This window comes from Neovison vison, chromosome 5 (genome assembly GCF_020171115.1).
Source record: "Neovison vison isolate M4711 chromosome 5, ASM_NN_V1, whole genome shotgun sequence".
Lineage (NCBI taxonomy): Eukaryota > Metazoa > Chordata > Mammalia > Carnivora > Mustelidae > Neogale > Neogale vison.
Genome location: NC_058095.1, coordinates 22,766,521 through 22,786,261, shown reverse-complemented (window position 1 = coordinate 22,786,261; position 19,741 = coordinate 22,766,521). Strand labels below are relative to the sequence as shown.

Here is a 19,741-nt window from a genome sequence, read left to right as displayed (position 1 = left end):
ATCCATCTCTAGAAGGACTTCGGTTTCCTTCTTTTTAGATTGGCAGAATTGGAATAGATTAGGTTGACATAGGGAGTCAGGTCAGAATGGGGGCAATAATTGTATATCTCTTAGTGTTCTTTTGAGGATTAAATAAATTAACATAAGTGAAGAGCTGGACAGAGTAAGGGCAAAGTAAATTGTTTTTACCTGTCTATCTACCTGTCCATTTATTTAGGGATACTTAACCTTGAACTTGCAGGCAAGCTTCAAGGGGTTCATGATAAGCATTTTCTGTGGGACAGCCTAGAGCTTTCACCTTCTCCTCAGAGAATCTAAGATTCCCGAAAGATTAAGAACCAATGGCCTGAAGGATCCCCAGGACCCCTCCACTCTGAGCAGATGAGAGTCTCTGATGGGAGGGATTGCTTCTCCTTCCATAAGGACTGACCTATTTTCTCCCTTAACAACACCTTCAGCTCAAGTCCCTCCCTGCTGTGGCCTCTGCCCCCATGAGTTGCCAAGCGCCCCCCACCCCCAAGCTGAAAACACGAGTGGTTGGTCTTTTTCTCCAACTTTAGAATTGGAGCTCCTAGGGTAGGGAGTCTGTCACAGTTGAGGTCAAGTCTGGTTCTCATCTCACAGCTGAGGAAAGGAAGAGGGCCCAGGCTCCGCTGGGCAGGGGACACAGGGAACACAGTGAGAGGGCTGGCCTTGCCCAGTCTCCCCTATCTCCCCCTGCCAGCCCACCAGGGCCCCAGAGACAGATACTGCTCTAATGAGCTAAGGCCCATGGCAGGCATCAGTAATTATGATTTTATGGAAATGTAGAAGGCTCTTACGCAAGTGCCTGACACACTTCCTGACTGTGGCATCTGGGACAGCCAGGTCCCCAGGGGCTGGAGGAGAGCCCTTCCACCACCCCTTGCTGTCACCAACCCCTGGAGCTCAGGACACTGGCATAGAGCCGCCCTCCTACTGCCTGTGGCACTGTCTCTAACACACTCTGGGGGAGCTGTTCCCTCTCCCTGTGCCCCAGGCTCCCTGGAGGGGAATGACATGGGCTCCAGTATATACAATCCCTGCCTGCCCCCCACCAGGCAAGCTGAGGCTGTCCCAGACACCAGTTTACATGGGAGGGGGATAGTGACCTTGGGATTACGTGTCCCTCTCCTCCATGAAGAAAACCTCTCCTTCCTGAAAGACATCTCCTTCTACTCTGTTTCTTTTCTCCTGGGGGCTGGGACGGTAGGGCTCACAGCAGTTCTGGGGCCCGGAGTCAGAGCCCCTGTCTGTACCCTCCCCAGGTCCTGTGCCAGTTGCCCCCCCCACCACCTCCCAAGCCTCTGATGGTGTCCTACCCACCCACAAAGCATCTGTTACCAAGGTAACAGCAATGTCATCACTTTGGGGTGAGCAAGGAGGTGGAGCCCAGTGGACTGGTGGAGGGAGTGCGGCTGGTGGTTAGAATTTTGGAGAGATGAGCACTGAAGGCCCCCAACTCTGAAGGAGGATCTTTGAGTTTGGGTGGAGAGCGGCCTGGGCACAGACGGGGGCAGAAGGTTGCCGACAGCCCGTGGAAAAGAGGGAAGATGAAGTCTGGAAGCAGCTGGATCCAGTCCTTATAGGTGAGGGTGACTCCGCCTTCCTACGCTCCAGGAGCGTCAGGGTGGCGATGCCCAGGAGAAGCTGAGGCAGGGACCACGGAGCCTGCCTTTAACCCCTCCCTCAGGGTCCTGCTGGTTTACTTGTCCTAGGGAGAGGCATTGGGGCTGGGAGTGTGTAGACCCAGCCGAAACGGTGTGGGGGAACCTGGGGCCATCCTGGGTCCACACCGCCCCCTGCTGACTGCACAGAAATCTACACTGGGTGGCCTTCCGGGAGGGACGTCTTTGAAGATCTCAATTTGATACATCTAAATCATGAGGTCCTACTAGGAGCCTCGAGTGGCTCTGGGCATCAGGGGCGTCTGAGCTTTGCACTCAAGGCCTTCTTGTGAATCCTGACCCAGATAGCAAAATAATGCAAAGGGTTTCTCTGAGCCGACTTGGGGTACAGAGCGGTGGAGCCCATGTGGCAAGCTGATAGAGGCCATGGGTAGGCTGGAAGGCAGAGAGGCCAGAGTATTCCAAGCAGAGGGAACGCCTGGGCAAAGGCAGAGAGGTGTGGAACAGAAGGGCCGGTCGTGGATGCTCTCCGCGCAAAGGGGAGAAGGAGGGGTGGGAAGGAAGAGGAGGTGGGGGCGGGGCTGACTGGCTCAGTCGGGGGAACAGAGCGCGGGACTCTTGATCTTCAAGATCCAGAGTTCAAGCCCCATGTTGGGGCTTAAAAATAAAAATCTTAAAAATAAGTAGACGAAAGTGGACAGACGGCCCTGAATGCTGAGCCTGGAAGCTGCGTTTTTCTGTGAAAAGTGGCTTCTCCAGCAGGCTCCCTGGAGCCCAGCTGAGCAATCCAGCCGTGCCTTGGAGGCATGGGGTGGGGGTGGGGGGGAGAGCAGGCAAAGCGGTTCAGTCAGAACTCGAAAAGAATTTAGACACATGGCTCTATATTAAATGTTCTGCAAGCCTTGCATTTGACTCCAAGAATATCCATGCTGGTTTTCCTGCCAGAAAAACGGATTTTAAGAACTAACTATCCTGTGCCAGTGGTGCCCGGGAAGATGGACCATGGTTAGCCAGGGTTTTCCTCAGCCCACTCTGAGAATGGCACTGAGAGCAATGGAGGCTGTGGGGGGTTCTCCCCCCTCCCCTGGGAGTGGTGCCATCATCCCTGTGTCTTAGAGAGATTGCCCTGGATCCCAAAGGCAGCAAAATGGAAACAAGAGAGTTGGAGTAGTGAGCTTTCAGGGCCCTCTGGCCAAAGGTTTCACTACGGGAACGGACTGCTGTCCATTCCCGTGTCCTGTGTCTTGGCCTGGGTGGAAGGCATGTGTGCAGGACAGTGTGCAGGGGACAGTGGGGTGGCTCATGTTCCAGCCCATTCCTTGCTAGCTCAGAAACTTCAGCAACCTGCATCCCTCTGGTTTCCTAGTTCCTAAATGGGGATCATCTTACCTCCTGGGGGTGGTGGTGGTGGATAGCAGGACTGCCCCCCCCATCACACGATCCTAAATCAGGGAAAACTGCTTCCACTGTCTGCAATGCCTTTCCCTCCCTGCTGTGGCCTCCCCGCTGCTTCCCAAGGGAGTTCCCAAGTCAGGTGGGACCCCTGCGTAGCCACACCTGCTGAGACCACAAACCCGGCTTTCTGCCCCTCCCACTCCATCATTAGCACAACCGTCCGGACCCTGTTCTCCACCTGTTAAAACCACCGCAGCCCAGCTGCTGTCACTTGCATTACTCATCCTCCGGGTTCGAAGCCGGGAGTGGAACGGAAAGTATTTTGTCCCCAGTTTGCAGCTGGAGAGCCAGAGCTTGGAAAAGCCCCAGGTCACAGTCATCCCTGGAATCCAGGTTCTTGGGTGGGGTACTTCTTTGGGACTTGTTGAATGGATGAATGAGTGCCTGCTTGCATGCATAGATGAGAAACACTTCCCCCATCAGCCCTCTTTCTTTAGGGAAGGGGTAGGCATCATTTTCTAGTTCTCCAGGTTGGAATGTTGTCTGGAGATTAATTTTAAAATTCCATACATATTTATCAGGCGGAATGGAGCATAGTACAGTGATTCAGAGGAGGGACTGTGACCCAAAGGGCCTGGGTTCAAATCCTGGCTCTATCTCCTCTTAGCTGTGTGACCTGTTTAAGTTTTTAAATTTTTTAAATTTATATTTATTTATCTGACACAGACACAGCAAGAGACAACACAAAAGGGGAATAGGAGAGGGAGAAACAGGCTCCAATGGGGGCTCGATCCCAGGACCATGGGATTGTGACCTGAGCCGAAACAGACACTTAACGACTGGTAATAACTGAGCCACCCAGATGCCCCTAGCTGTGTATACCTTGAGATAGCTATTTAACCTCTCTGAGTCTCAGTATCTCTGTCTGTATAATGAGGGGAAGGTGATAATAGAATAAAAGAAAAAACCAGCCTCTACCTTAGAAGGTAGATTGGTTAAAAAGCACTCTGTAGTTGTAGTAAGCACTACGATTTATTAAATATTAATATATTAATAATATAATATTAATATTAAATTTAAAAAACTATTTATTAAAAAAACAGACCCTCAGGGCTCCTAGGCAGTTGGTTAAGCATCTGACTTTGGCTCAGCTCATGATCCCAGAGTCCTGGGATCAAGCCCCACATTGGGCTCCCTGCTCAGCGGGGAGCCTGCTTCTCCCTCTGCCTGTCGCTCCCCCTGCTTGTGCTCTCTCTCTGTCAAATCAATCAATAAAAAAAAAATCTTTAAAATAAAAAAACAAATAAGTAAACAGACCCTCTTCTCTTCTAAATTTTATTTTTTATTTTTATTTATTTTTATTTATTTTATTTTATTAAAGGTTTTCTTTTTTTATTTTTTTAAAGATTTTATTTCTTTATTTGACAGACAGATCACAAGCAGGCAGACAGGCAGACAGAGAGAGGGAGAGGAGGAAGCAGGCTCCCTGCAGAGCAGAGAGCCCGATGCGGGACTCGATCCCAGGACCCTGAGATCATGACCTGAGCCGAAGGCAGCGGCTTAACCCACTGAGCCACCCAGGCGCCCTATTTTTTATTTTTTAAAGATTTTATTTATTTATTTGATAGAGAGATACACAGTGAGAGAGGGAACACACGCAGGGGGAATGAGAGAGGGAGAAGCAGGCTTCCCTCAGAGCAGGGAGCCGGAAGTGGGGCTCGATGTGGGGCTCCATCCCAAGACCCGGAGATCATGACCCTAGCCGAAGGCAGACGCTTAACGACTGAGCCACCCAGGAGCCGCTTCACTTCTAAATTTCAATAGATAAACCCATATGATGTACTAGGCACTGGGGATACATAGAGAAAGAAACCGCTACATTTAGTAAGGGCTTAATTATTACCTAAATTCCGTTTTCCCTCTACTCCACGGGGTAGAAGAATTTATCAACCCCCTTTTATAGTTGCCACATGAAGCTCAGAAAGGTTGTTACTTGCCCAAAGCCACACAGCTGAACTTGAACTCGGGGTTTATCTCAAGACAGATATTCTTAACCCCAACTGGTTGGCGTCTTAAGATTTTATTTATTTACTTACTTGACAAAGAGAGCACAGGCAGAGGGAGCGTCAGGGAGAGAGAAGAGAGCAGAGAGCCCTACGCGGCCAAATCCAAGGACCCTGAGATCATGATCTGAGCCAAAGGCAGACGCTTTACCCACTGAGCCACCCAGGAACCCCTGGCGCGCCTCTTCGTCCCTACCCTCAAGGGGCTTCCCCTCTCTGATGGGGAAACAGACCCTGGACAAAGGGCACAAAGAAGAAACAGCATGTCAGACAACGCTGTGGAGGATTTGGTGAAGGGCAGAGACAGGACATGGAGAAGTAAGCACCGGCTGGCTGGGCTGCAGGGAAGCTAAGAAGCAGACAGTACGTTTGAAGTGTGAACAGAGCGTCCTTTTTTCCGAGGTGAGACCTTTTGGTGGTTGGGGAGGGACTGACTCTCTGTAGCAAAGGATTGGGGGCTTAGAGCAGTGCCCGCGCGCAAACTCTAGGGGGCGCTGTTTGGCTCTGAGCTGGGCACCCAGACGTGGCGGAGGCCTTAATGGGAGGCGGGGCCGCCTTCTGGGGTGGGGTCCTGTGTGTGAGCAGGCAAGAAGACCCCACGGGGACTGCCAGGTTCCTTTTAAACATCATTTTGCGGGCTGCTCGGGACTCAGGACTTTTGACCACCAATGTGGAGGCAACAGCGGGGTGCCTGAGCCCGGGGTGGGGCTGGATTCCACTCGCCCGGATATCCTGCCCTGCGTCCCACACTCGTGTGAGGGAGGCAGGGAGGGAGAGAGGGAGAGAGAGAGAATGTGAGAGAGAGAGAGAGAGAGAGAGAGAGGGAGGGAGGCTCCTGCCTTGTAGCCACTCCATAACATTTTGTTAAAAGACTGGGTGGATGGATGGGTGGATGGAGAGAGGAGGAACCCTTCTCTCAGCCCCTCGGTCATGGAGGGAGGGGTAGACCTCGCTCTCCCGACTCTCCAGGTTGGAATGTTGCCTGGGTATAGAAAACAAAAGAGCACAAAGCATTTTGGTGGGAGGAGAAGGACTCCGAATTGTTATTGCTCAGCAATTTTTACAGCTGAAAAGTTGCTTCCTGGCTTTAGGGAACCCACAGGATATTATTAGGATTGGGTTATCCATGGCATAGAAAATGTAAGAGCAATTGGGGTGAGGAAAAAGAATTCATTAAAAAATTTTTTTCATGGGGCGCCTTGGGTGGCTCAGTTGGTTAAGTGTCCGCCTTCAGCTCAGGTCATGATCTCAGGGTCCTGGGATCAAACCCCACGTCTGGGCTCCCTGCTCAGGGAGGAATCAGCTTCTCCCTCTCCCTCTGCTCCCCCACTCACCCACTCATGCTCTCTCTCTCTCTCAAATAAATAAATCTTTAAAAAAAATTTCTCCCCAAAAAACTCTCCCTGAAAGTGAGAGTGGAAGTGTGTGTGGAAGTTTCTGGGACAGTCATGTCTGTACTTCCCAGGACTGCGCTTTGGTGGGGACACTGAGGATGCCCCCCAACAGGGGCCTTTGAGGATTAAACCCCTGTGATCAGATGCAATTGCATAGAATTTCCTTCAGTCCTCACTACCACACCGAATGGGAGGGAGACCCAGGAGGGAGACCTCCCGATTTTACAGAGGAGGAAAGGGGGTTCAGGAAGGTGATGCGCCTAAAGGGGCCCTGCCTTGAAGGGTCTCCCACCTCCCACCTCTCAGGGCCTGAGGCTCCACTGAGACCAGAAGTTTCTTTAAGGCCTCTTTGGCTCAAGAATGGGCCTTTCAGACCCTGTGCTCTGTTGGCTCAGGGGGCACAGTGAGAGTGAGGTGGGGGCTGGGACTGGCCAGGCTCCATCTGCCTCAGGCCTGGCTTTTTTTCCTCAGAGAGAGAGCCAAAGAAAACCAGGAACAGGCCCAACACCATCTGGAGGGGGACAGAGCTTGGAGACTCTGAGATGGGTGGAAGCAGGGAGTAGCCAAGGGAGCTGGGGAGAGGCAGCCTCAGGGGGGAAGCGTGAGGATACAGAGGTCTTCAGAGGTGGTGGAGGCTGAGTGGTGGGGGATGGGGTTCTGGAAAAGGGGTCCCACCTACTGCCCTATCTGGTTCCTCATGGTGTCCTCCTGGAAGGAGGTGGGGGCCCATACCAGCCTCTAGCTTTTCTACCTTTGCCTCTAAAACAAGCCTCCACTCACCTGCTCATCTTCTCTGTCCACCCACCACCCCTACACCCTCCTCCCCTCGGGCCAGGGCCGAGCCCTGTTGGGTCCCCTCTGATTCCCCTTCCCCTGGCCTTCCTAGAATCCCGTTCTGTCCAGCCTTGGAGGGTTTTGTGGAGACCTCTGGCCTTGAATCCAACTTTGGGCAATGGATGGGTTCTCAAAGTCTTGGGGAGCTTATCATGGGGATCTGGGGGACTCAGGCTTCTTTAGTCCCTACTGGCAGGCATATTCCCATCCCCTTTTTCTCCCGACTTCTATTTTGTCTGGCTTCATGGGAGGAGAAAGCACGTAGAGGACAAAGGGCCAGGGGCCTGGAAATGGAGGTGTTCTGCCTGATGTGTGTGGGGGGTACTCTTCTGTTTTCTGTCTCCCTCAGCTAGCCCCCCCCCCCCATCACAAAGCCTGGAAAACCAGGGTCACACGAGGTCAGGCCACATCTTTAAAGGCTGTGTCTGCTCTTTGGAAAGCACTCATCTGTTTATACCAACCACAGTGGTAAGGGGTGTGGGGGGGCTATCTGTGTACAATGACAACTGGGGCTGAGTGTGGGAAAGAAGCCTCCAGGCAGACCTTATTTGTCCTTAAACACAGTCAGCTTGTGCCCCCAGGCAGAGAAAAAACAAAGCCACTAAGGACTGGGACTACTCTCCTACACCCTGGGAGGGGGCACTCCCAAGCACACCCCCTCCTCCCCACCTGGGGAACTCTCCCTCCTAGGCCACCCAGAGAGTTTCCACCGCAATCTGGGCTGTGTTCTGTAAAGTGTGGTCCCTAGCCAGGCAGCCCCCTGGAAAAGGACACGTGTCCTACACCTGTTGGGGGAAGGAGAGGAGAAAGGGGCTGCGCTTGGGCTTCCTGATAGGTCCCACGTTTTCTAGAGCCCTGGATGCTCAGCCAATAGAAGTTTCCTGGCCTTGCCCCACCGCTTTGTGGGTCTGCTTCTGTGCATAAAGGCTGGGGCCCCAGCAGGACAGTCCAGTGAATCTGTCCCAACCCAGTGCTGAGCTCTCTGTTACACAGCTGGCCCTGGCTTTCTTTCCAAGATGCTGTTTTGGCATAACCAGCCAGAGCACCTATGGCCCAGTCCCCGGAAACTGTACCCAGGGTCTCCAAGTGGCTTGCTCAGGTAAGGGCCAGAACCCCTTTCCCCGGCCTCCAAGCATGGTCCTGGTCTGTGCGGCGGGAACAGCTAGGGCCATCAGGTTCAAGTGGAGGGGGATGGGCCTCCTGGCTCCGGTACCTTTGCAGGTGAAGGAATGGTCCACCCTATGAGGTGTGGATGCTTGGTAACACCACATTGAGTGACGCTACTGCCTGGGCCTGGCTATTGAAGGTAGGTTGCAACCCCCTCCCCACCTGGCCAGGGCTAGGCATGACTGACCCTCTGGGCAGGAGGCGAATGTCATCCCTGCGATGTCACTGTCAAGTAGAAACCTCTTGTGACCCCCTTTTATTTTTTATTTTATTTTTTGGAGACCCCCTTTTACCTCGACCTTCACAGCCACACAGTGGTAGGCAGGCCTTATTGAGGAAAGAGGCCCAGAGAGGTTAAATATTTTCTCAAGGACACAACGGAACAGATCTGGGATTTAGAAATACATTTACATAGCATTATTCACATGCATGAGTCCTTCTCTCCAAAAAAAATTATATATTTAGCTCCCATGCATTGCCAGAAACTATTCCATGAGCTAGGGATTCAACAGTAGAGACAGATGTGGTTCCCTTCCTCAGGGAGCTTGCATTCTACTGGGACAAATGCGTGATCAAACAAGTTATATGCAATAACAAATCAATTTACTGATTGTAAATTGAAAAGGGCAGCAAGAAGAGAAACAAGTAGAGTGGCTAGGAGTGGGAAAGGATTAACTCCCCCATTTAATAGATAAGGAAACTGAGGCTCAGGGTGTCTAGGTCACTACCCCAATGTCACAGCTAGTGAGTGGTGGGTGGGCATCTGGACACAGACCTTATGATCTAAGTGCTTATGACTCCTGAGGGTGGGAAGCAAGGTGGGGGCGAAGAATGGGATGGTTGGCCGAGGTGGGATGGTTGGCCGAACCCAGCTGTGGGAACTGGTTCCCAAATGCCCAGGCACACTGACCTGTGAGCCGTGCCTTTCTGTGTCCCCAGAGTGTGTTGCGTGTGGTTTTCCTGTGATACACAGAGCAGCAGCAGCTGGATGGGTACAGGTGGAGGTGGCCAGGAGACAGCATCCTGGACATTGGTGAATGGGGAAGGACCGGGGACCCTTTGGGTCCACTTTCTGGCTTGGACGGCTATGTGGATGGGGAGGGCTGAGGCTCGCTCCCTGCTTGCTGCCCTGTGCTTGCAGATGTGCCCCTGTCCATGGGGGTGATCGAACCCCAGATGCTGCTCTCAGCACTCAACACAGTGGAGTTTCATTGGAACCTCCCAATGCAGTTTGGAGTTTCAAGTTGCAAGTTTCAAGTATCTTGAAGTTTTAAGAGGATCTCCCTCTTCCGGTGGGTGAGTCTGAAGCTGGGACTGGGTGGAGGGGGGAGGTCATTTGGGAGTGGCAGCAGGCCTGGTGGGAAAGGAAGGGGAATTTGGGTGGGGGTGAGGAAATAGTAAGAACAAACCCAGTTCCAGAAAGCACTTTGAAGATAAAATATGGCTAAATGTTTATTGAATCTCACCATAAGGAAGGACTTGTTTTTGTTTCTTCTTTGTATGTGTGTGTGTGTGTGAAGATTCCATTTATTTATTTGACAGAGAGCGTGAGAGATCACAAGTAGGCAGAGGGGTGGAAACAGTCTCCCAATATGGGGCTTGATCCCAGGATCCTGAGATCAGGGCCAGAGCCAGAGGCAGAGGTTTAGCCCACTAAGCCACCCAGGTGCCCCACAAGGAAGTACTTGTTAAACCTGAAAGCAATGGAAGAAGCTAGAAAACTCAGGACGCAACTTAGCTTCAAAAAAAGTAATGGTCTGGGGGCGCCTGGGTGGCTCAGTGGGTTAAGCCTCTGCCTTCGGCTCAGGTCATGATCTCAGGGTCCTGGGATCAGAGCCCCGCATCAGGCTCTCTGCTCAGCAGGAAGCCCGCTTCCTCCCTCTCTCTCTCTGCCTGCCTCTCTGCCTACTTGTGATCTCTGTCAAACAAATTAAATAAATCTTTAAAAAAAAAAAAAAGTAATGGTCTGCAATACATAGGCAAAATTCAAAGGAGGCATCAAATGGGAAAAATAGTTGTCATATGACATATGTTTATAGCCTCCATATATAAAAAGTTCTCATATATCAATAAGAAAAATAGGGTGCCTGGGTGGCTCAGTGGGTTAAGCCGCTGCCTTCGGCTCAGGTCATGATCTCAGGGTCCTGGAATCGAGTCCCGTATCGGGCTCTCTGCTCAGCAGGGAGCCTGCTTCCCTCTCTCTCTCTCTGCCTGCCTCTCCGTCTACTTGTGATTTCTCTCTGTCAAATAAATAAATAAAATCTTAAAAAAAATTAAAAAAAAAAAAGAAAAATAGATAAAAGCTCAATAGAAAAGTAGGCAAAGCATATAAGCAGATAATTTACGCAAGAAGGATACAAATTACATTTAAATGTAGACAGTTCAACTTCAACCTCAGAAAATGCTAATTAAATGCATATATATATATACACACACACATATATATGGCAAAGACTTTAAAAAAGACTGTTATTGGTGAAGAAGTAGTCTAGGGAGGCAGACAGCCTCTCTTCTGCTGTCTGCCTGCTGCTCCCTTGCGGTGTATTCAATAAACTTCTAGCTCCTTTAAAAAAAAAGAAGAAGAAGAAAGAAAGTAGTAGTTTGTGCACTCATTCTTTGGTAGAATGACACTTGGGCAAAATTTACTGATTTTGTGTTCCTAGAATTCTACCCCATTTTTTTTTAAAAGACTTGTTTATTTATTAATTTATTTGAGAGAGAGTGGCGCGGGGGGGTGGCAGAAGAAAAGAGAGAGCGCCGGGCAGGTTTCATGCCCAGCACGGAGCCCAAAGCAGGACTTGATCTCAAGACCCCAAGATCCTGACCTGAGCCAAAACCAAGAGTCAGATGCTTAACTGGCTGAGCCACCCAGGTGCTTGCCCCTCTGTGTTTCCATTTCAAGAAATTGATCCTACAACCGTGTTCAATAAGTACACAAAGGTATCTTGACCAGTTCTCCATAGCAGCACTCTTCCTCATATTCAAAGATTTTAAACAATCAAGTGCCTGTTGGAAGAGGATTGACTTTTACATAAGTTTGAGTGCAGACATACACTGGAAATTATGTAGCCATTAAAGTGAGGTCTAGGGGCGCTTGGGTGGCTTTGATGGTTAAGCGTCTGCCTTCACCTCTGGCTGTGATCCCAGGGTCCTGGGATGGTGCCCTGTGGTGGTTCCCTGCTCAATGGGGGAGAGTCTGTTTCTCCCTCTCCTGCTGCCCCTCCCCCCCAACTCGCTCGTTTGCTCTTTCTCTCTAATAAATAAGTAAATAAATCTTTAAAGTAATGGCTAATGAAAAGAAAACTGTTTTCCTATAAGTAAAGAGAAAGCAGAAGACAAACTTGTATTTAAAGTTTGAGATTTCCATTTGATTAAAAAAAATGTGTGTGTATACACAAGTTGTTTTTCCTTTTTCCTTTCTCTTGCCCAGAGAAAAGGGAGGAAGAAAGGATCTTTGAGTATTAAGTGCTGTGTCTGAGAGGTGGTGTGATGGGATGCCTGTATTCCTTACTCTGTGTCAGAGCCCTCCACATTTTCTAGGTTGAATAGGTTTCCCTTTATAATCCAACAATATTGTCAAAAGTCCCCTGTGTGTCCCTCTTTTGAGTGCTCACCATGGTGTAAGCACCTGGACTGGAAGGTCAGGTGGATGTGGCACAATTTCATTTCCCTTCCTTGGTAGGCAGACCTTGCCTGGGTCACATGATCTTTGTTTCCCCAACCTTTCAAGTTCTTCTCAGGATTGTGGGAGGGTTATAGTGGGGAGTGGGGGTAAACAGAGGGGAAGACCCTGCTAGCCCTTGGAATCCCAGTACCAGGCAGAACACAGGCTGTAGGCTGTGTGGGGTGCAGGCTGGGAAGGCTTCCTGGAATAGGCTCTTTGATTTAGCAAATAAAACACAGGACACTCAGTTAAATTTCTATTTTATTTTTATTTGTTTATTATTTTTAAGTGGATATTTTTCTTTCTTTTTTAAAATTCAATTTCTTTTCAGTGTAACAGAATTCATTGTTTATGCACCACACCCAGTGCTCCATGCAATACGTGCCCTCCATAATACCCACCACCAGGGTCCCCCAACCTCCCACCCTTTAAATGGATTTTTTTTTTAAGATTTTATTTATTTATTTGAGAGAGAGATACAGTGAGAGAGAGAATGAGCGAGGAGAAGGTCAGAGAGCGAAGCAGACTCCCCGTGGAGCTGGGAGCCTGATGTGGGACTCGATCCCGGGACTCCAGGATCACGCCCTGAGCCGGAGGCAGTCGTCCAACCAACTGCGCCACCCAGGCGTCCCTTAAATGGATTTTTAAAAAAGATTTTATTTCTTTATTTGTCAAAGAGAGAGAGAGAGAGGAACAGACAGACCACAAGCAGGGGGGGTGGCAGGCAGAGGGAGTGGGAGAAGCAGGCTCCTTCCTGGTTGAGCAACCAACCAGATGTCGGACTTGATCCCAGGACCCTGATCATGACCTAAGCCAAAGGCACATGTTTAACCAACTGAGCCACCCACGCATCCCTAAGTTTCTATTTTAGATAAGAACTTGTTAGTATAAGAATGTTCCATGGGGTGTGTGGGGGAGAATATCCCATGAAATATTTGAGATATATTTATAGTAAATTATTTGTTGTTTACCTGAAATTCAAATTTAATGGGGCATACTGTATTTTAACTGGCAGTTCTACCCTGGAATGGGACGTTTTGACTTAGACAGGAGCAGAATTGCTTTCCTGATAGAAGATTCTAGGGAGAACTATATTCAAGTGTGTTGGGGGCCATGATTAGACCGGGGAGGTGGGTCAGTGTGTTGGCTGATGAAAGAGAGAGATACAGAGAGAGAGAGAGTGCGCACAATCATCCAAAAAGGCCTTGACTTGACTCTTTTTTTTTTTTTTAACATTTTATTTATTTATTTGACAGACAGAGATCACAAGCAGGCAGAGAGGCAGGCAGAGACTCTGAGGAGGAAGCAGGCTCCCTGCTGAGCAGAGAGCCCAATGCAGGGCTCGATCCCAGGATCCTGGGATCATGACCTGAGCCAAAGGCAGAGGCTTTAACCCACTGAGCCACCCAGGCACCCCTTGACTTGACTCTTGCTTCTCATCCCATAACCATGGGGAGCTACTGAAGGATTTTGAGCAAGGGAAAGAACCTAATAAAGTTATGCATTAAGAAAGAAACTCCAGGGCGCCTGGGTGGCTCAGTGGGTTAAGCCACTGCCTTCGGCTCAGGTCATGATCTCAGGGTCCTGGGATCGAGTCCCGCATCGGGCTCTCTGCTCAGCAGGGAGCCTGCTTCCTCCTCTCTCTCTCTGCCTGCCTCTCTGCCTACTTGTGATCTCTCTCTGTCAAATAAATAAATAAAATCTTTAAAAAAAAAAAAAAAAAGAAAAAAGAAAGAAACTCCAGGGGCGCCTGGGTGGCTCAGTGGGTTAAAGCCTCTGCCTTGGGCTGGGGTCATGATCCCGGAATCCCAGGATCGAGCCCGCATCGGGCTCTCTGCTCTGCGGGGAGCCTGCTTCCTCCCCTCTCTCTCTCTGCGTGCCTGCCTACTTGTGATTTCTCTCTGTCAAATAAATAAAATCTTAAAAAAAAAAAAAAAAAAGAAAGAAAGAAACTCCAGCTGGGGTGGAAGGTTGCTGTGGTGAAAGGCTGACAGGTGACAGGTAGGTAGTTTGTAGGTGGACTTCTTTGAATGTGGGTGGGACCTGGAGTCACCCTGCTTTCTCTTTGCTTCTTCTTCACCTCAGATTCACTGCATCAGCACCGTGTTTGTTCCTTCCAAGACGGGTGGAGAGAAAGGTGTCCCCTTCCACCTCCAGATCCACACCTTCAAGGCCAGCGACAGCGCACCTGCACTCAGCCAGCTGCCTCACCAAAGTGTTCAAGGTACAGGCAGGTCCCTGCCCCTCCCTCTCAGGACTGTCACCCTGCTTGGCGGCTGGGTGCACTCCCTCAGCTGCCGCCCCCTACCCTACACACAGCGAGATGGAGCTTGAGCTCTTGCTTGCAGCCCCTTCCGTCCTGAGAAGGAGGCAGGTAAAGTGGGGGGCTCTGAACTCCCCTCCTTACTCTCCTGCAGCCCAAAGGAGCTGAACGCAAACTGAAATCAGACAGGGAGAAGCACAGTATCAGGCTGCCCCTGCGGGCCTGGTGTTCACGGAGGTGTGGAGGTGGTGGTGGGGGGCGCCCAACGGAGGAGAGCAGCTTTGGAGGAAAGATTCTTATTGTACGTGTGGGTAAATTGAGGCCTGAGTGCCGTGGCTGCTCCACGATGGATCGTTACAATCCCCTGTGATTGCACCTGCTTCCTGCAAGGACAAGCCGCCCCGTCTGTTCCAGCCTCCCGGGCTGCCTCTCCTGCACCCGCCATCGCCCCACCACACTTGGGCCCCCTCTGCCTGGAGCACTTCCCTTCTTGCTGCCGCTTCTGGCTGGAGGCTCCTGGAAGCTTTCCCTGGCTCCTCCAGCCAGACAGGCTAGTTGACTCTTCCTCTCAGTGGCGTTTTGTTCGGGACTCCTAGGGCGTGGGGACCCTGGTCTGCCTCCCACCAGAAAGAGGGGAGGGAAGAGCCTCCGCTGGCCTCGGGATGTCTAGGCTGAACCTTGCCACTTGCTTGCCTCACAGTGTTGACTGTGCCCAGATCCCAGTGCAGGGCCCGACTAGCCTCTCAGCCCTCTTGCTCTGACCTCTCCGCACTCGGGCAAGCTCCTGTCCCCAGAGAGGTGAGGTGGGGTGACCGTGAAGAGCCCCTCAGCCCTGACATCTGGGGAGGGACAGGGTTGAGGTTGCGGCCAAGGGCAAGAGGCTCAGTTCAGTGCCCTTTGGGTAATAAGCGTGGGGGGCAGGGAACACACACGACCCCAGCAAGCTCTGCCTCCCAAGGAAGGGTGGGTGGGGCTAGGGGCCGGCTGCACTCCCCACTCTCTGCTCCCCCACGGGCTCTGCTCCTCCCCACCGTTCGCCTTGGATACCTTGCCGGGCAGCCCCGCTGAGGTAGGTCTCCCCTTTCCAGTCCCCCCAACCTCTAACTCAAAGCCCTCTCTGGGCTTCAGTGCACTCTTCCAGAATGGGGTGGGCCTGCCCCCTGGTGGACAGAGCTTGTATGGCCACAGATGGCAAAACTGAGAGGACGGGGTTCTCTGCCAGCAGGATGAGGCTTTGGGCTCTCAGACATGGGGCCGCCAAGGGCGGGGGTCTGTGTTTCTCCTGCCCCTTGTTCGCACTCTGTGGGCCCATGGTGATAACTGGACTGCCCTCCTTGTGCCTCAGGACCTGAACCCTGGGGCCTCCATCCTAGCCCCGCAGCAGTGGTTGCATCAGCACCTGTCCTCCAGCTACTGCGAGATGCTGACCAACTTCACTGGTGAGGCTGGGGTCTGGCGGGACCCTACCTGAAGGAGACTGAGGGCAGGAAATGTGCCTGCGGCCTGGCTTGCTGTGTGTTCTTCAGCTAACCTTCTATTTAGGACTAAGAATTGCCAGACACTATGCCTGTCCGGCTCTCTTGTCCTGTCTCACCCCATGTGATTTATATACTACCCATGAGGATAGGGCTCAGAGAGGTTAAGTGACTTGCCCAAAGACACACAGCTAACAAGCAAGGGGCAGAACTGGGGTTTGAATCCGAGTTTGATCCCCATTTCTGGACATACTGGGGCAGTCTGGAGACTCATGTTGGATTGTGTCCCTTGCCGTGCTTGATTGCAGGCCTCTTTCCGCAGTGTGGCCCTGACTCTGCAGGCACTGATCTGCTGAAGCTTACCCGCCAGGATCTCGTCCAGATCTGCCGGGCTTCGGATGGGATCTGCCCTCTCAGTGCTCTTCGAGCCAATGCTCTTCCTGCTGGGCACTTTCTCTCTGTAGCTGTGTTTACCAGCTCAGCTAATGGTTGTGACTCGTGGCATAGTCAAGCTGTAAGGTAACTTAAAGACCATTTAGTCCCATGCCCTCTTTTTACAGAGGAAGAAACTCAGCCCCCCGACAGTGACCTACCTGCTTGAGATCAAGAACAAAGCTGGCAGGGGGGCGCCTGGGTGGCTCAGTGGGTTAAGCCGCTGCCTTCGGCTCAGGTCATGATCTCAGAGTCCTAGGATCGAGTCCCGCATCGAGTCCCGCATCGGGCTCTCTGCTCAGCAGGGAGCCTGCTTCCCTCTCTCTCTCTCTGCCTGCCTCTCTGTCTACTTGTAATCTCTCTCTGTCAAATAAATAAATAAAATCTTTTAAAAAAATTTAAGAACAAAGCTGGCAGGGATGAGCTAAAAGGTTAGGCTCCTGTGACCTCCTTTTTCTGGACCCATCCCATCCGCATCACTCCATTTCTGAGGACAGAGATGGATTTTTCTCGTCTTCTCTTCCCCCAGGGTCCACCATTCATAAAATGTCTTAAGAAATGAGTGGTGACCTCCCTCCCTGGAGACCTGGCAGGAAGTGGGATCCCTCCCAGGGAGGGGCTGTTAATTTAGGTGTGAAGTGTTGATACATAAACTTCCTGGCCCAGGCCCATTCGTCACCAGCTGACTGCATGTGGCTCAGCAGGCCTCTAGGCAACAGAACGAGGTTTCTAAGAACCCCAGCTCAGGTGAGGTTCTGGTCTCTCTCTGCAGGTGAGATTCAGGTGTGGCTGCTCGGAACATCTTCTTGCCTGGGGAGAGGGTGATCCTCCATCATTCTTGGGACCTGAGATGCCTTACCTGGCATTCCTCTGTCTTCCGTGACCAGATTAGTCCTCTCCTTCCAAGATGTCCTTTGGGATTATTCCTCCATGTTCCATTCCCTAAACCTATCCTTGTCATTGTCGATATGTGGCATTAGAACATTATAATCCTACTGTATTAGAGTTTCAGTCATTCATATGCCTGGTGGCCCCCCTTTTTAAATTGGGGGCTCCCCTCAGTCTGAGGCCTCCCCAAAGCTGAGAAATAGGTGAGGATTAAATGGATTTATAAACCTTTTTCCTTTACTCCTTCCTGCCCCCGTCCCGCAAGAAGCTAATCACCTTGTCCTCTCCTTCCTGGTCTCTGGGGCTCTCTCAGCTGCCCCGGCCCCCCACCCCCACACCCGCCACTGATTCCCGCCCTGTGCTGCTCACATCCCCAGGCTTTTATCAAGAGATCTCGCTATGAACTCAGCGCTGTGCAGCTGTCTGTGAAGCTGGCTGAGTTCTTGGCCCTCCCAGCCAATCAGATCTGCTGCCCTACCCTGGGGGCGTCTTTGTTCTCCTCAGTGACCAGGTAAGGGAGCCCCGGCTCTCTGCCAGGCCCCACAGGGGCCTTGATCACTGTCCCACCGGAAGTCGCGTGCCCTTCTCCCTGCCCTGGCTTTTTCTGTTTGGCTCGAAAATGACCCCTTCTCCCTGGCAGGTGGTTCAGAATCTTGAGAATGAGTCATACTTTGTGGCTGTGGGGAACAAAGGTAGGGGTTTTAGAGGAGAAAGAAGTCTAGCAGGCCCTAGAAAGGGCAAGATTGTGTTTATTTTGTCTCCTAAATGGGACTAAAAGATGCTGTGAAGGTGTGTGTTCACGGGGGGTGGGGTGGGGCTTGTGCCATTTTCCAGTCAGCTGGTAAACATCTGAATGCCCGTTTTGTTGGTGTCAAAGGGACAGATCCCTGTGGCTGCAAGGCTGTTTGCCACTCAGGGAGAAAACGTCCCAGTTTCTAGGCCATGGAATAGAACAGAGAGGAAGGTAAGGCCCCCCCCTCTTTTCTGCCCCCGCCCCCCATCCTGCAAGACAGAAGATGCTTGCTGGACATCACCTGGCACAGAGCACCTCTGACCGGCTGCCCTGGGGTCTCATTATTCAGAGATGCCTGCCCTCTATCCCTCCTACAGCACAGAGGGAGGCTTCCTCAAGTTGGGGGAGGGAGAACACCCGGGTGTGGGAGGTGCACTGCCCGCTGCTTGGTTTGGGAGCAGGAGAGAAGCTGTGGTTGGCTTGTCTCACCCCAGTGGTGCCCTTCCCTTCTCACGGCTTTCAGTGCAGAATCCAGACGGCTACTTCCTGGTTCTTACCTAGGCCCAGGGGCACACGGCTGCAAGAGCCGGAGACTGACGCCAGCCTGGTTCTTGGGGGCCTCACATTCACCAGAAGCCTTGTTTAAATCCTCAGCAGTTTCATCGGGCTCAAGGTGAAGCATCATGTCCAACCACTAGAGAGGAGTGGAGCAGCCCCCAGGCCCGCCTCTCTGTTCTGCTGGCCAAGGCCGTGAGGCACAGAACCTACCCTGTGGAGAAGGTGCCTTTGCCCCAAGCAGAGCCGCCCGAATACTGGGTGCAGGGGTTCAGGTTTAAAATTGTATTCTCCCTTCGCTTTTCTTAAAATTAAGTTAATTTAAAAAGACATATATGTTTAATGTGTTGTTAATGCTTGCTCAGTTTTCTTGGTGTTTTGGTCCTTTTGGGGGGAAATGTTCTCTCCTTATAGATGAGGGCATAGGATGGTGTCTGGGACACAGGAATAAATCAATTTGGCTGTTTTTTTTTTCTTTTTTTCCCAACTCGTTTAGACAAAAGGTAATCACTAAAGCCTCTAAAAGACCATTCAACTATCAAATCACTATGCTTATTTAAAAGTTCTAAAGATGTAGGGGCGCCTGCGTGGCTCAGTCAGTTAAGCGTCTGCCTTCCACTCAGGACATGATCCTGGAGTCCTGAGACTGAGCCTCCAGTCCTGTCAGGCTCTCTGCTCAGTAGGGAGTCTGCTTCCCCTTTTCCTCTGCTCCTCTCCCTCCCCCTGCTCATGCTCTCACTCGCAAATAAATAAAATCTAAAAGAACAAAACAAAAACCCAAACCTTCTAGGGGCGCCTGGGTGGCTCAGTTTGGTTATGCATCTATCTTCAGCTCAGGTCATGATTTCAGGGTCCTCGGATCAGACCCGCCCTGGATCACAACCTGAGTTGAAGGTAGACATTTGACTGACTGAGCTACCCAGATGCCCCTAAAAAATAAACTCTTAAAAAAAAGAGGGGGGGGGATGGGCCATATCTTATTCTGGTTTTTTTTTTTTTTTTTTTGAAGATTTGAGAGAGCATGCATACACACTTGTGAGTGGGGGGACCGGGGGTGGTGGTGCAGAGAGAGTCTTAAGCAGACTCCTTGCTGACTCTGGCTCAGAGCTTGATCTCATGTCCTTGAAATCATGACCTGAGCCAAAAACCAAGAGTCAGAAGCTTAACAGACTGTGCCACCCAGGAGCCTGCTTATTTTTTTTTTTCATCCCTTTCCCTCTAAGTATTATTAC

At 51.2% G+C, this 19,741-nt stretch overlaps 1 protein-coding gene across 1 annotated transcript; it reads left to right on the top strand.

Moving 5' to 3' along the window:
• Positions 1 to 8,380: 8,380 nt before the first annotated feature.
• LOC122907332 (upstream-binding protein 1-like) lies at positions 8,381 to 18,839 on the top strand. The gene is made up of 6 exons (XM_044250234.1): positions 8,381 to 8,431; positions 14,180 to 14,387; positions 15,127 to 15,224; positions 15,772 to 15,865; positions 16,210 to 16,420; positions 17,599 to 18,839. Exons 1-6 carry the CDS (start codon positions 8,381 to 8,383, stop codon positions 17,648 to 17,650), a joined length of 714 nt encoding a protein of 237 aa, XP_044106169.1. The 3' UTR covers positions 17,651 to 18,839.
• The last annotated feature ends 902 nt before the right edge of the window (positions 18,840 to 19,741 follow it).

Excerpts from the sequence above, each read along its gene's own strand:
- LOC122907332 (XM_044250234.1), top strand. The coding sequence starts at position 8,381 with ATGGCCCAGTCCCCGGAAACTGTACCCAGGGTCTCCAAGTGGCTTGCT. Across the intron at positions 15,866-16,209 it reads GATGCTGACCAACTTCACTG|GCCTCTTTCCGCAGTGTGGC; the intron begins GTGAGGCTGGGG and ends GCTTGATTGCAG. Across the intron at positions 16,421-17,598 it reads TGGCATAGTCAAGCTGTAAG|GCTTTTATCAAGAGATCTCG; the intron begins GTAACTTAAAGA and ends TCACATCCCCAG.